General features: G+C 38.7%; 2 protein-coding genes across 2 annotated transcripts; both read right to left on the reverse strand.

The window, feature by feature from the left end:
* Positions 1 to 1,167: 1,167 nt before the first annotated feature.
* On the reverse strand, positions 1,168 to 7,725 carry plekhb2 (pleckstrin homology domain containing, family B (evectins) member 2). The gene is made up of 8 exons (XM_083559448.1): positions 7,629 to 7,725; positions 7,292 to 7,349; positions 6,283 to 6,435; positions 6,085 to 6,187; positions 5,798 to 5,837; positions 5,520 to 5,606; positions 5,267 to 5,345; positions 1,168 to 3,626 (listed from the first exon to the last, which is right to left on the reverse strand). The coding sequence occupies exons 2-8, from the start codon at positions 7,326 to 7,328 to the stop codon at positions 3,490 to 3,492; spliced, it is 636 nt and encodes a 211-aa protein (XP_083415574.1). The 5' UTR covers positions 7,329 to 7,349; positions 7,629 to 7,725; the 3' UTR covers positions 1,168 to 3,489.
* Positions 7,726 to 10,722: 2,997 nt separating this feature from the next.
* Positions 10,723 to 15,107, reverse strand: LOC310736025 (uncharacterized protein). The gene is made up of 8 exons (XM_083559410.1): positions 14,931 to 15,107; positions 14,286 to 14,395; positions 13,513 to 13,607; positions 13,117 to 13,190; positions 12,235 to 12,414; positions 11,962 to 12,053; positions 11,584 to 11,675; positions 10,723 to 10,928 (listed from the first exon to the last, which is right to left on the reverse strand). Exons 1-8 carry the CDS (start codon positions 15,073 to 15,075, stop codon positions 10,859 to 10,861), a joined length of 858 nt encoding a protein of 285 aa, XP_083415536.1. The 5' UTR covers positions 15,076 to 15,107; the 3' UTR covers positions 10,723 to 10,858.
* Positions 15,108 to 15,602: the final 495 nt, after the last annotated feature.

A 15,602-nucleotide genomic window follows, 5' to 3' on the forward strand; every position in this document is an offset into this window, starting at 1 on the left:
TCCTCACCAGTTGCCAGAAGATGATAGTATTAAATTCTAAACTAAAGTTAACAAACAGCATTCTGACATATCTATCCTTTGTGTCCAGATGGGAGAGTGCAGGGTGTAGGAGATAGCGTCATCTATGGAGCAGTTGGAACGGTATGCAAATTGGAGTGGGTCCAGTGAGGTGGGCAGAGCCGAGTGAATGTGCCTCTTGACTAGAAGCTCAAAGCACTTCTAGTATGTTATCCCTGGTATGTTATCCAGGCCTGCAGCTTTCCATGGGCTGACTCCAAATAGTGTCCTCCTCACGTTAGCTGTAGCCAGGCAGAGCACCTGCTGCTCAGGGGTGGGGGCGTGGACAGACAAACAGACAGATGGCAACAAAATGCAGTTTAGCATCTATCAGAAGTGCAAATAGTAGCAATTGTGCAAACTAACATGTGCAAATAAAATGTAAGTATATGTACAACATGGAATATATATATGTATATATGTATATATATATATATATATATATATATATATATATATATATATATATATATATATATATATATATATATATATATATACTGGTGTTTCGCTCTCTTGATGACCGGTCCGTTAGCATCCCTCTGTCTGAGCAGGACATGGACCTCACCAGTCATCAACAGCTTTTTTTCCCCTCACAGTGCAGTGTATTCGTCCAGACAAATGTGCTGGTCATATACACTATATGAACAAATAACTCCTGACTTTTCCAGCCATATGTGGTTCAACCCCAAATTATTACCTCAAACTTGGAGGCACACAATTGTTTAAAATGTCTATGGATGCATTATCATTAAATATTTCTTTGAACTAGGAGACCCAAACCTGTTCCAACATGACGATGCCCCTGTGCACAAAGCCAACTCTATGAAGACATGCTTTACATAGGTTTAAGTGGATGGTCTACTGGTATAGAGCTCTGACCTCAACACTGACTGCACCCCAGGCCTCCTCACCTCACCTACATCAGTATCTGACTTGTAGCTGAATGAATCTCTGCAAATCTTCACAAGCACACTTGAACATCTAGAGGAACATCTTCACAGAAAAGTGGAGCTTATTATGGGACTAAATGTGGAATGGGATGTTCAAAAAGAAGCAAATACGAATCTTTTTATATTTCTGGAAGAACACTGAACACGTGCACTGCCATTTGGTTTAGTCACTTTAATTAGAATCGTGAAAGTATAACGGAAATGCAAGCTGGTTAAGCAACAGATCGTGAGCAGGTTTATAGGTCCAAGAATAGGACGGAAAAAAAAATACAACATAAAAGTAATTATCTTCAACTTATATCTTTAGTTGATCGACATGTTTCGGTTCCCAAAAAAAAAAAAAAAATAAATCTGTAAGACATAAAATGATCACATGTTGAGGGGATTTTATTAAAGCATGAATGATTATCAGTTTCAACATAACTGAACATCCTGTAAACATAATGCTAGGGTAAACGTACAGTAAACGTAGTCAGTAACGAAGATGGTCTAACATAGACCAGAATTAATGTTAGGGAATATCTAGAGGAGAAAACCAACTAGAAGCAAAAAGGTGAAAATGCCCGGTGTATTCCCACGGGAGGTCAAATTCCCTTCGGATGTTCCTCAGAGAGCTTTCATTCGCTCAGTTTTGTGTTAATGGGTTCAAATGTGCTGCTTCATTAAACAAACAAAAAAAACCATAATATAGAAAAAGAATCACAACAAGGCAATAAAGACATTTTACACAAACCCAAACGAATAAATAACACTGAAACGGAAGCTTTTTTTTAAAAATTACTTCCCAAATAAGAAATAAATATCATATTATTAAAGAGGTTTTTCAAGTTCTTCAGAATGAACCCTTGGTGAGAAGTAAAGGACGTCTGGAAAGAGAGGAAAAGCCAGAGTCAGGAGGAGAACAAGCTCTTGCAGACCTGGAGGACTTCTCAATTATCCTAATATACATTAAACATCATTGCTGCTGCTGCTTTGGAATTAACTTTAACTGAGCAGATATTGGTTTTTGGAATCTGAGCTCTGGTTCCGGTCGGCGATGGGTGTATATTCGGACTGTTCTGGCAGTGTTTACATTTTGGTACAGAAATGATTTGCACTAAGGCAAGTTACAATGAATGGATGGATGCATTAAATGATGAACTCCTATATAGGGTTGCTAAAATTGTGGGAATTTTCAAGACTGGAAACTTTCCATGGGAATTAAAGGGAATAAACTGGGAATTTACAAAATTAGCAGATAACAGGTTAGCCAATAATTCCAATAAATTTAGTTAAAACAACCAGATTTAACACTGCACACTAAATGCAGGCCCACTGAGGCCACGCCCCCTGCATGCACTGCGCATTCCTCCATCACTTCTTGAATCCTGCACACACAAAATAATGGCAAATTTTTTTTGTTAACTTGCTCGTGCTGTGTGTGTGTGCGTGCAACAAAATTATACTAACAATTAAAGCGAAGTCAAAAATGTCCATTAAAAAAATGTAAAAAATCTGTATTAGTTTGCATGCATGGCCGCTTAAGACCGAACTAAAAATTTTTTAGATTTACGTTTGTATATGATGCAGTTTATATAAATGTCCCCAAAATTCAAATTTATTTCCATAAATTCCCACAAAGATTTCTGGTAGGTTTCCAACTTGGAAAATTTCCACACAAAAAAAAATTCCCATTTAAAGTTTTTGAAAGGTTTCGGGAAATTTACTGGAAATTTTCCACCCCTTTGCAGCTCTGCTCCTATATAAATTTTCATTTTTTCTGCCGGTCTAATTTTATCATAATACCGAGTCGTGGCCAGTTTATGAACTGTAATTCATGGCTACAACTGGTTTGTTAACACTGGAAAAATCATCTCAACATATATTATTATAATATGCATTTAGCATCTGATTCGCTGTCTGTTATTTATCCAGGTCTCCTTGTAAGGCCACAATGAGAGTATTTTTTAAAGCGCCCCGAAATATGGCCATCATTGACCTGTGACGAAATCACGATCAGAAATGCATCAATCGTTGCACTCTTCATATTACGGGTTTCCTCCGTGTTATAGATCTTCGGCAAAACCTACTGGTAGATTGAAATTTTAGGCAAATGGAATGGGGTTTTTTTATCCCTCGAACTACTACCCAAAGGTCTGCCTATAAACTCAGGGACGCAGGGAGAGAAATAAATATAATACAACACCAATTACATTCTGCGTGTTTAATTTACAAACGCGGTCTAAACCGGTGACTGTTTTCACGGCCCACCGCGCCTGTTCCGTACCGTCTCCGCTTCGTTTCTCTAAGTTAGAAATGCTACCATGAGGCTTTGGTTCATCCGGACTAATTAGCTGTGTTTGGGTGTGGGGGTGTGGGGGAGCACTTGTGATCAGTTAACATCTATTAGATCTAAGTATTACATTGCAGCAAAGTGAAGAGCGGTAGCGCAGATCTAGTCCGTCCCACGGTGGGACTCGGAGGGACACGACGACGCATATTAAAAGACGGAAAACAGGGAACCGATAGCCAATCCCGTCGCGGCGCCGGTGAGCATGCCGAGGGCGATATCTCCCGCGTCGTCACGCCGACGTTCCTCGATGATCACGTGGTTGACTTCGTGTGCGGGGTACACTCCTGGGGGGACATGAGGGGGAACCATCAGTTTTGACCATTTTGTATACTTAACACTTGTATAGTATCCTTTTGAGAAACATGCATGGGGGTCCTACATTAGAATCGGAAAGAGCTTTATTGCCGCATATGTTTTCACTTACAAGGAGTTTTGTTTTATATAAAAGATTAATCAAATAAAAAAGCAATAAAATAAGACAAGATGGATGGTTCCGATCAAATTTCAGAATATAGCTACAAGTTGGTTACATAATTAGCGGGCAATTGAGAGAATACAATATACGGACAAAAGTTTGTGGAATCCTGACCATAAGATTGGTGTGTTTTATTGAAAATCCCCACTTGATGTTATAATAACGTCCACTCTTCTGGGAAGATGTTCCACAAGATTTTGTGGAGATTTACATGTTCATGGGGATACGGTCATGCTGGAGCATGTTTGGGTCTTCTAGTTCGAAGGAAATATGTCAAGCAATATGTCTGCATCCAGAGACGTCCTATACGGTTGTACGTCTCCAATTTTGAGGAATGAACAACATATTCTATTGAGACCCATGGGAAAAAGTTCTAGAATTTCCAATTCTGCTCTATAAATTGTTTGATTGGTAATAAACACATTGCAAAGTAAAATAAATAAATAAATAATTCAAATGTTCTAGCATGGAGTGGACAACAGGACTTTGATGTTCTGAATTGGACACGGTTTTTACATCCATTTATCATTTAGTGTTTCTAATATTTTATTTGATATTTTTGCACATTTACTTTAGAGGACAAGATTTCTGCATTAGACATTTGACCCAAAATCATGGCACCTGAAGAAACCTGGTGACTTTTACCATTTGGAATGTCCATCATTTGAGGCGAATGGTTTGCACCATATTTCCGTATTGTGAGGTTTTCTTTGAAGGTCGTTGTAAAGTCTGGCTGTCTTGTTGTCTTCTCAATCCATGAGTTGGTTATTGCCAAATCATTCAAATAAATCCTGGTAAAGTCCAATGTCTTGTGCAGCTGGACATTTTGTAGACGCTGAGCATTCGGTCACAGAACATCAGTACATCAGTGTTCCTCTGGGAAATGTCTCAGGCAAACTGAAGACTGTATTTTCACCTATTTCCATTGCCTGGTCTTGAGTGAAGGTGTTCTTTCGCTGGTAAGTCTCAAAATACAATACATGGGGGATCATTTGTTCATCTATGCAGACCTTTGCTGACCTGGAAAGACAACCTCCTCTTCATAAATGGCCTCCCTCTCCAAAAAGCAGATAATTCTTCCTTTCATTTTCTGACACATCCAGATAATTAAATTAACAGTGAAAATCTAATTTTTAGTTCGTTAGAACCTAAAAGTGCTGGTTTGGGCTCATAGAGGACGACGGAAAAAGAAGGCTCTTCGTCATTTGGCTCCTCCTCCTCCGAACGATCACTTCCACCTGTATTATCATCTCCACACTTCCTCCCTGAATCTCCCTTAATGATTTTATACAGAATCTTCTCAGCCTCTTTCACACGTGATCTCTTTTAAAGTGTGTGGACAAAAATGAATGGCCAGGTCTCACGAGGTCTCATGGTTGGACAAATGTTTCAATACTTTAGAAATGTATATATATATATATATATAAATAAATGAATACGAGTGCCTACCTGCAGTGTATACAGCATTAGGGGCGTACGGTGGAGGAGGATAAGGGACATAGCCACCGTATTGGTCCGGGTAGTACACCTGGAACAAAATCTCCATTCTGTTACTGATCAGATGCTTTAATCCAAAATACAAGCACACAATTCTTGACAGAGAACCTTAATCACCAATCTATATGCAGAAATGTCTGAAATAATACTGGGACCTAAGATTCAACCACGACAAATAAATAACGGTTAATACGTGGGTCGTAACCTGAGGAGTCGGGTTTAATTCCGCATAAGAAGGTGGAGCAGAGGCGATAACTTCCTGGGTGAAACCGAACTGAGGAGGGGCCACAATCTGCAAAAAGAAATGGCACGCAAAAGAATTTCACATGCTGAGAACGACTAAAAAATATGGCACAGTAAAATGAGAGAAAATCCTCGATATTTAAGCGATTGATCTAAGACGTAACAGAGCTGTTGTGACCCAAGCCCAAAGAATAAACTCCTCCACCCATGATGTGCTTCCTTAAGTAAGCAATGACTCACTGTGTTGATTCTGGCATCCTGAAGGGCCATGGTCCAGGCCCTGGGGAGGGAAGAAAAAACAACAGCATTGAGTAAACATTGACGATTTTGACACTGCAAGACACTGCACGGTTTGTCTTTCGCTTATAAAGGCAGAACTGCACAAATTTTCATTCTGAAAACGCTAACAAGAGAACTGACCGTGTAAACCAGGAAACGTGATTTTTTTTTATTTTTTTTATATTACATCTTTTTCATAATTTATTGTGCTTTGGTCTATCCAAGTATGAAATAAACTGCTGAGTTACAGGGCATCGTCCGCACTGTCTGCGCAGAGGCTGATGACACGTCCGTCACGGCACACGATCTGAAGAAGCGCTTCCCTGCCTTTTCCTTCGGGGGGTTTTAGATCTGTAGGGGAATAAAAATAAATAAACCTCTCGTTGAAACAAAAGGATTACCTGTACTCATGAGCATAAACAATAATAGCAGCCGTAAAGATTGACCTTGACACGCGTTGGCATTGCGGATGTTAATGCAGTCCACCCTCATATGGATCTCGTCCTCCATGTCGCGCCGTTGCTGGTCATCGTAGAAAACGAGACGGCCGTCGGACCAAAGGTCAAACCAGTTTTTCTTCCAGCGACGCAAAATGGTACCTAGGTAAAAAAAAAAAGCCTGAACCTGAACCAAATGTGGGGTGTGGTATTATTAAAAAGAACAGAGACAGGTTAAGGGCACTGCCCAAGGGCTGAGGGCTCAAACCCCCAACCTTCCAATCAGTAACCGAGAGCTTTAACCACTGAGCCCTTTTTTACCATTATAACCATGAAAGTACAGATACAACCGAAAGAGTTTTGGCGTCTCTCACTGCTTGTGCAGAAGAATGGAGCACTGAACTATATCTCACAGAGAGAAAGAGAGAGAGAGAGATGGAGTGAAACATCTTCCCAGAAGAGTGGAGATTATTGAAAGAGCAAACGGGGACTAAATGTGAAGTTTAAAAAGCACATCGTAATCTTATGATCAGGCGTCCACAAACCTTTGTCCATATATCAGAACACTTTATTGATCCCATAGGGTAATTGTTGGATCGCAGTTGCTCACAGTAAAATTAAAGTAAGAATAAAATGGAATAAAAAAAATATGAGAAAATGATTGATAAATATACATAATTATTTACATATTAAGTGAAATAAAATAGTGAAAAGCAATAGTGAAACAGATGGCAGAAAAAGTCAGACTAGCTATTGCACATGTAACTATTATTATTATTATTATTATTATTAATGCACTAAAATGATTGCCAATAACTGTATAAATATACATAAACAAACTGTACAAACAAGTCTAGCAAAAAGCCTAGGACTCGAGGCTGCATCCTAAAAAGCTCTCTAGTGCCCTAGGTAGGGCTTATAGAATTAATAAACTGGAGCCCTAGGTAGGGCCCCTACATAGGCATTAGTGAGAGAAATGGAATTGGACCTTGAGTAAATATGGGGAAAATATACTTACTCTGGCGGTGAAGCCATCCGCTTTTAACAAACGCCATATTCTTGAAGAAAGGGATAATCTGTCAAAAAAACCAAATAAACAATACATGTATTTAATTTTATTTTATTTAAACGCGGGTTGACCGTGAAAATCCCGATGTTGTTTTTGCTAAGCTGAAGGACCGGGTTTGTTTGTTTGTTGAAGCTATAAGGCGAAAAATGAAATCTTAATGAATATTTTTGCATGTTTTTTTTTTATTATATATATATATATATATATATATATATATATATATATATATATATATATATATATATATAGATATATAAATATGTAAAATAAAAATAAATGACTTTACCGTCGCGTCTGAGAGCGTAGAGCTACCTAGCAATGGACTCCAGCCGTGGACACAAGTGACGTCATCAGCGTCAGCTGATTTTTCGGGGGGGAGGGGAGGGGAGGCGTTTGACAGGAATTTGTATTTTATGTTGTTTTTTTATACAGAGAATAAAAATGTGGAATGTAAAGTACAACATATACATTTGTTTGTTTTGATGGGACTATATATATATATATATATATATATATATATATATATATATATATATATATATATATATATATATAAGAAGAAATTTACATATAATTTAGTCATTTATTAAACATTTGTTTTACATCGAGCCCACTAACTCATTCAAGAAATAAGCACTGATGACATTGTTTATTACCCCTTCAACTTCCAGCTTCACGTTCATCACCCTATCAGAAACTCTCTTCACCATCAATGCACACAATGATAGAACAGTTTAAACCCACCTCCAATGTTCCTGGCCTTCCACTTGGTCTCCTGAACACACAACATGTCTACCTTTTTTCTCTCCATCATATCAGCTACCTCTTTCCCTTTACCAGTCATAATACCAACATTTAAAGTACCAACCCGAACCTCCACTCTCCTACACCTCTCCTTTTTCAGCTGTCTCTGTAGACGTCTTCCTCCTTTCCTTTCCCTCCTTCGGCCAACAGTAGCCCAATTTCCACCGGTACCCTGTTGGGTAACAATACCTGTTGCGGGCCTCGACCAATCCGGGGTGAAATTCTGGTTTATGATCCGCATGTTGGATTTGGCACGTTTTACGCTGGATGCCATTCCTAATGCAATCCTGCCGATTTATCCAATTTCCTCGGATTCGACTGATTCGCTCCTCACTACATTTCCGATGGATCCGCTGAATCCCGAAGGTTCAGGTGTATCAGCGAGGACACATTCAGGATCCGTGATTTTAAGTCTCTCGTGTTTCTGACTATACGGGAAGTTTTCTGAACAACTCAGTCAGCTACTTGTTGCAACAGTTTCTTGCTAACAACAACTTAGAACAACTAAATGGTGTCATTTACAATTTGTATGTTTATATGTTGTTGTTAGTAGCAAGATAACAGAGACATTCCTGATCACCTCATCATCATCTTTTCTCTGCTTGTGTTCTATATGGTGGATGTTCAGCCTGGATACATTCATTAGATAACAAAATTAGAAATTTGTTTTTATTATTATATACATTTTATTTTTATATAAATTTTTATTCAAATGAAATTCTTTTATTGATGCACCAAGTCTCAAACCAATCACCGAAATCTGCCATGATGAACACAAATAACCTCCTGGGGTCGACAAACGCGCCAGTGAGTTTCGTGGCAACAAACTTGAATTACAAAAAAATCGCCTCTTGCTGGCTTACTCTCTATACCCAGAGGTAAACACACTCATAATATTTGAATTCTAAACTCCACTGCACGAAGTGAAATTGAAATGTTTCTTGGCATTAAGCTGGAAACACCTTTGGATTTCTAATCATTCAGTGGTCGAATTCTCTAAACTGGTCCCTAAAATTTACCAATATCTTCAGACAAACTGACATACTGCATCAAACAAGAACTGATTTAATACCGCAGATGCAAACTTTGATTTAGTATATCAGTTTGTCTGATGTAGTATATTGGTTTGGGTCTTAAATAGTTTGTGAGCTACTACTGATCCAGGAATAAATGGAAATAAATACACTGTAAATGTACAATTACCTACAACCCAAGTTCCCAAATGACACACTCAGGTTTCTTGTCTTCTTTCACTACCACATTTTTCAAATCTATCAACTGAAGAGATAGATTAGAACTTCTACATAACATCTGGTTATGTTCCTACTAGTATCAATTTCTACAATTACATCTGTTCCTGTATGTTCCTACTATGTGCAAGAAAGCAAGGATTATTCCCATCCTCAAGAAACCAATGGATATCGGTAACTAACGACTGGTATAATTTTTCCTTCGAAAATTCTTGACTGCACTGTATTAACTATTTCAACTATATCTCTTACAAAACAAAGCAACCTCCAAGATCAACCTCAAATATCCCAATTACCGTATTTTTCGGACTATAAGCCGCTACTTTTTTCCCCAAGTTTTGAACCCCGCGGCTTAAACAATGAAGCGGCTAATTTATGGATTTTTCCTGGGTTTTTCCCGGTTTCACAAACTTCAAGGCAAAAAACTGAACCCCATAACATTAGACCAATGAAATTTCCGAACGGAAACGAAAAAACGCACCTCACCTGTGTTCCAAACTGCACGCCATCGGGAGAAAAAACTTCCATCGGATCATTTTTAAACGCACAACGATGCCAAAAGATAAACTCCTGAGAGAAATAGTTGTGAAAGGAAGGAGGAAGACAGTAATCAATGACTTTCTTGGTAGGCTACTGTTTAGATACAAGCCGTTGTAACGCGTTGAGTCTGGGTGAAGGGAGAGCTCGCTAACTCCAGTTGCAACAGAAATCATATAAGCACAGACAGGTTTCCAAAACTCGTGCTTTTTTTATTTTTCTTGGCAACAGCGTTACGGGTTAGTCAAAGAAACTTAGAAATGAGCATCAGAAAATAATAAGGACATATTCCTCAGTCTTACACACATGCAGTAATAGCGGAAAAATGCTGTGCCAGGCTATTCCCAAAATACCGCTATGCTCCTAAAGGAAGCGCAACATATTTCACCCGTTACACCGTGTGTAACGTGTCTTCCGTTAAAGCCTGTGTAAAGTACATTAGTGTAGACACCTGCGGCTTATAGACAGGTGCGGCTTATTTATGTTAAAAATAAAAATATTTGTAAAATTCAGTGGGTGCGGCTTATATATGGGTTTTTTAAACAGAACATTCAACACAGACTGCACTTTTGTGTGAAGTTTAAGTGCAATTCTCTGAACTAAAAATCTGGATCCACCATGGTGAAGTTGTTTGTCCTTCTGTCATGTTTTTGTTGCATGTTTATGCTTTTTTCCATTTACACATTCAACAATTAAAGCAATACAGTTTCGTTTAAATTATTTTATTTGCATCAACTGACAAAATGAACCTTTTTTTTTTAATGTTTAAATAAACACCTAGTTCCACAAAACAATTATACACATACAACTTGCAAGATATAAATATATATTTACAAAAACAATTTTCAGCATTTATTGCATATAAATAGTCTTTTGATTGATCGATCCTTTTCTAAGTTGTTCACAAGGAATGGTTTCCCACTTTCTATGTCACGACTGATGCTACGTCTGATTCGGTGGTTATTCCACGTGTTTGTAGCAGTGTGCAGTTTGTCCTAAGAACAAAGCATAATAGGCATTAATAAAGGACCACAATGCAGTGAAATGAAAAGCAGCGAATAGGCAGTGTTTACTGAAACAGTAGAAGTTAAATGTTAGTTGCAGATGATATTAAAAATATTATTATCTTGGATATCAAAATAAAAAAATAAAAAGAATAAAAAATGATGTCTATTATGACACTCAGCAGTGTGAGTGTTGTTTTACCCATCATTTGTTAGTTGTTTTTTATATTTATATTATACTAATATATATTATATTTATATTAAATATATAAATAAATAAAAATAAAATAGTTTTTCCGCTAGTTTTAGGACATCTTATGTTAACAAGGTGCGATATTATTCAGTGCTAAATCCCATTGCCGTCTGATGCTCATTTACTACAGTCTTTGTTTTCACGCAAATCAGATTCAGATTAAAAAAAATCGTTCGACGTTCTAAAACGCTTAACGTGAAAAAAGCTTAACGTGGCTAATAAGACTGTTTTTAAAAGACTAACTCAGTAAACACATTAATAATAAAGCATCCTATGTACAGACAAGCAGATAAGTCCAGAATACGAATGTGTTCAATTACGTGTTTAGCATTTTTCTCTTATAACCCCATTGAGAAAAAAGCTTAACCTGGTTTAAGGCCTGACTGATCCTACCTAAGTAGTCTGAGCTTTATGGAATGTTTCACCACTCGGGTGTGGTTAGGTGAAGGAAGAGGAACTTCAGAGAGATCAGTGCTGGACAGTTTCTAAATAAATAAATAAATAAATGAATAAATAAATAATACAAGCAACGGAGCACTGGGTCCTGTTTCATTGTGCTAAAACATCTCAATATAGCTTATACTCTAGTTAGTAAAAGTACAGTAGATCTTAATTATTCAGCTGTTTCTTTAAAGTTAAACACCTGTCTCCTTTCAGAATCTGAAAAAGCCTGAGCTGCATAACTCGATTATATTGTGTAAATAGAAAACACAAAAGCGATAAAAGCTTATTAATAACTCATGAATATGTATGTAACTGAATATGATTTACCTCCTCTAACATGAGCTCCATGGGTTGTTTAACATGAAGTGGAGAGCCAGGACTCGTTCCTTGATTGAGGGTTTTCATCTCTGATGGACACACTGATACAGAGAACTTGGCATTAAAATATGGTCTAACTGCAGTCTGTCTTTCTAAGACATGACCACAGCCAAGTTATATATACACACACACACACACACACACACACACACACACACACACACACACACACACACACACACGCTGTATTAAATAATATGAGGCAGGTGTGTGAACGCTTACCTGCAGCAGCACACGTGTCTACTGCTGTATCCATCCTTTCCTGAGAACCTACGTTGGCAGTGGAGTTCTCTGAATATACCTCCTGATATTTGTGTTTCTTGGCGTTCTCTTCATGGAGGGGTGAGCCTGATCTTTTGCGAGCACGAGGAGGACTTGAGCTCTTTGACTCTGATTGACACGCTGTAACAAAAGACAAATTGGTACACTGACATTCTGCCATTACAGAGACTCAAATCAAGCATTGATAAGACTGGTGTGCTTAACATGACATTGTGTTTAATGAACCACAAATGGCTCTTCTCCAAATTGCTCCTACAAAGTTGTTGGCACACAATTGTACAGGATGTATTTTGGAGGCAGCACAATTAAAAACTTTCCTTCACTTAAACTAGTAGACCTAAACCCGTTCCTGGATGGCATATCCCCCGTGCACAAAGCGGGCTACATGAACATATGGTTTACATGGAAAGTGGAAGATCTTGAGCGAGCTGCTATAGAGCTCTGACCTCAACTCCACTGAACACCTTTGTGATGAATGTGAACGCTGACTACACCTCAGGCCTCCTCACCTCACCTACATCAGTACCTGAATTTACTAACGCTCTTGTGGCTGAAAGAGCACAAATCTGCACAAAATCTAGTGAGGCAACTTCCCAGAAGAGTAGAGCTTATTATAACAGCAAATTTGAGGCAAATGGGGATTAAATAGAGAATGGGATGTTCACAATTGACATCCAAATCTTATTATCAGGTGTCCAGAAACTTTCGTCCATGTAGTGTATCTGACTAAAAAAAAAACATTAGTATATCGAAACATATTTTAATTTGAGGTATACAGCTGGCATAAGAAATGAGAGAAAACACTGAAACATGGACACGTACCTGCAGCAGAATGTGTGCTTCCTGAGGTGTCCGTCTCAACCTGAGAATCTGAGCTGGAACTGGTCCCTGTGGAGCTGTTCATGTGTGGAGATAACCAGAGAACCATAAAGCTTAGTAAAAAATGTCTTTAATTTAAAAAGACAATGGAATAAACCTGACAGCAAAAGTGTACACAAACTGCTATAAAGGTATTATGAAACAACATTTTATCAGTGTTGGAAGGTGAGTTACAGAAGCTAAAGTATTTGCAGATCATTTTAGAAAATGATGTATAATTAAAGGAAATATGTTTAGATATTACATTATACTATTAAATACTTTAAAATACTATTGAATGAAATCTTGCATCCTCGCATTTAGGCGTTCGAATATTTGGCGAGTGTGTAACGAGCTCACCGGTGAGAACTGGCACTGCAGGTGGATGAGAGGACAGGTGTGTTCGTCTCCTTGTCCATGGACACGTCCACACTGTCATCATTCGCAGTCGAGTGCTACAGGAGACAGGATTAAAACAGCAACACTTAAACATGTAAACTCATACGAAAATGTCTATTTAAACGTGTCTGCTGAGGCCGAATGAAAGATATATGAACTCTATATAAATACATGTTTGTAGTCTGTTTGGGCTCTTATAGGTTGACAAACTTTGAACAAATCAAAGTATAGAAAGTATAGTGAAGATCAGGGTCTTCTGAGCTCTCTGCACTGACTTCGGTTTTAGGGCACTGTCCTCTTGGTTTGCGGGTCCGAGTCGGCGGCCATCTTGCCGCACCACCCATTATTTAGGCCAATTTGTACATTTATTTGGGGTCAGATTATCTCACCGGCTTTTCATGTACCTGAGATTCTTGTACCTGATCCATGTCCTGCCGGTTTCTGCCCTCTATTCCTCAATTACAGTGCCTGAATTTTGGTCTGCATTTGAACAGTTTTTCTCCCTGCCTCTTTTTTCATTAAAAACTGTGTTCCCTATTCCCCTGTCGCATCCTGCATTTGGGTCTTCCTTCCAGTCACACTCCTGACAGTATAATCTGGCCCTGCATCGTGTCCCTGCCCGCGTCTCTAACAGTATAATATGGCCCTGTCCCTGCATCGTGTCTCTGACAGAATAATCTAAATGTAGAATTGAATATATATTAAGTATTTTAGCAGGAGTGCTCTGAATATACCTCCTGATATTTGTGCTTCTTGGTGTTCTCATCATGGATTGGTGAGCCCGGTCTCTTGCGAGCACAAGGAGGACTGCTCGTACTTGGGTTCGTTGAATCTGATAGACATTCTGTAACAAAAGCGGTACATTGACATGCTGCAATTACAGAGACTGAATCGAGCAATGAGAAATGCCTAAAAATGATCAGTCTATACCAACACTGTGTAAAGTTCCTTCTCTCTCACACACTACCTGAACTCAAAACACTGCATCTTCACTATATAGACAAAAAATATTGGCTTGAAATGGAAGATCTTGAGTGAGCTTCTATAGAGCTCTGGCAAGAACACTAATAAACATCTCTGGGATGAACCTTTGGGACCTACATCAGTAGCTGACTTGACTAAAACCCTATTGGCTGAATGAACACAAATCTCCACAAGCACACTCTAAAATCTGGTGGAACATCTTCCCAGAAGAGTGAAGGTTATAATAACAGCAAAAGGAAACTAAATGTGGAATGGGATGTTCCCAAGTAGCATGCGAATATTATGGTCAGGTGTCCACAAACTTTTGTCCTTGTAGTGTATCTGACTAAACAGACATTGAAATGAGACAGAAAAGAAGCAGGAAGGAGAGAAAACACTGGAACATGGACACGTACCTGCAGCAGAATGTGTGCTTCCTGAGGTGTCCGTCTCACCCTGAGAATCTGAGCTGGAACTGGTCCCTGTGGAGCTGTTCTTGTGTAGAGATGAACATGAGGGCATGGATATAGTGTTATCACTGTCCAGAGACAAGTCCACCATGCTTTCTTTCACGGCATGCAGGCCTTTAGTCAGATTCTACAGTGCAGAGAAGGACAGCAATGATTAAACACTGACTTATAAAACAAACAAAACCATATGGTGGAGGTTTAAGCAGATTTCTTTGCTTGCCTTCTTTCTTTTTCGGATGACAAGATCCGGCAGGAGCTGTTGAAGCCGCTTCCTCGTCACGTGCATCACCGTTATTTTCATGTCGGACTCAATCATCTTGCTGCTGGCGGCCTGACGGTACACTGCGTTTATAATGCAAAAAGTGAACAGGTTACCGACGATCTCACAACCAGGCTGCAGGAAAGGTTTCACAACAAAAAGTAGTTCATTTTATTCGCCTACCTGTGTCTGTGAATGACTGGATGTCATTGGTTAGGTCAACTTTAAGAAGTTCAGACCCCTCCATATTCCTAAACTCGACCCCAATGACCCACATCGTGCTGAACTCTGGCCTGTGCACAAACATGACAAAAAAGAAATAAATAATCAACGTTCCAAATTGCTCAGATATTTATTTG

The sequence above is a fragment of the Silurus aristotelis genome (genome assembly GCF_946808225.1).
Source record: "Silurus aristotelis genome assembly, chromosome: 13".
In the NCBI taxonomy this organism is placed as follows: domain Eukaryota; kingdom Metazoa; phylum Chordata; class Actinopteri; order Siluriformes; family Siluridae; genus Silurus; species Silurus aristotelis.

Coding starts and splice junctions, on each gene's coding strand:
- LOC310736025 (XM_083559410.1), bottom strand. CDS start 15,075: ATGGTGGACTTGTCTCTGGACAGTGATAACACTATATCCATGCCCTCA. Junction 14,396..14,930: donor AAGCACACATTCTGCTGCAG/GTACGTGTCCAT, acceptor CTTTTGTTACAG/AATGTCTATCAGATTCAACG. Junction 12,415..13,116: donor AAGCACACATTCTGCTGCAG/GTACGTGTCCAT, acceptor CTTTTGTTACAG/CGTGTCAATCAGAGTCAAAG.
- plekhb2 (XM_083559448.1), bottom strand. CDS start 7,328: ATGGCGTTTGTTAAAAGCGGATGGCTTCACCGCCAGA. Junction 6,188..6,282: donor CAATGCCAACGCGTGTCAAG/GTCAATCTTTAC, acceptor ATTCCCCTACAG/ATCTAAAACCCCCCGAAGGA. Junction 5,838..6,084: donor GACAGTGCGGACGATGCCCT/GTAACTCAGCAG, acceptor TTCCCTCCCCAG/GGCCTGGACCATGGCCCTTC.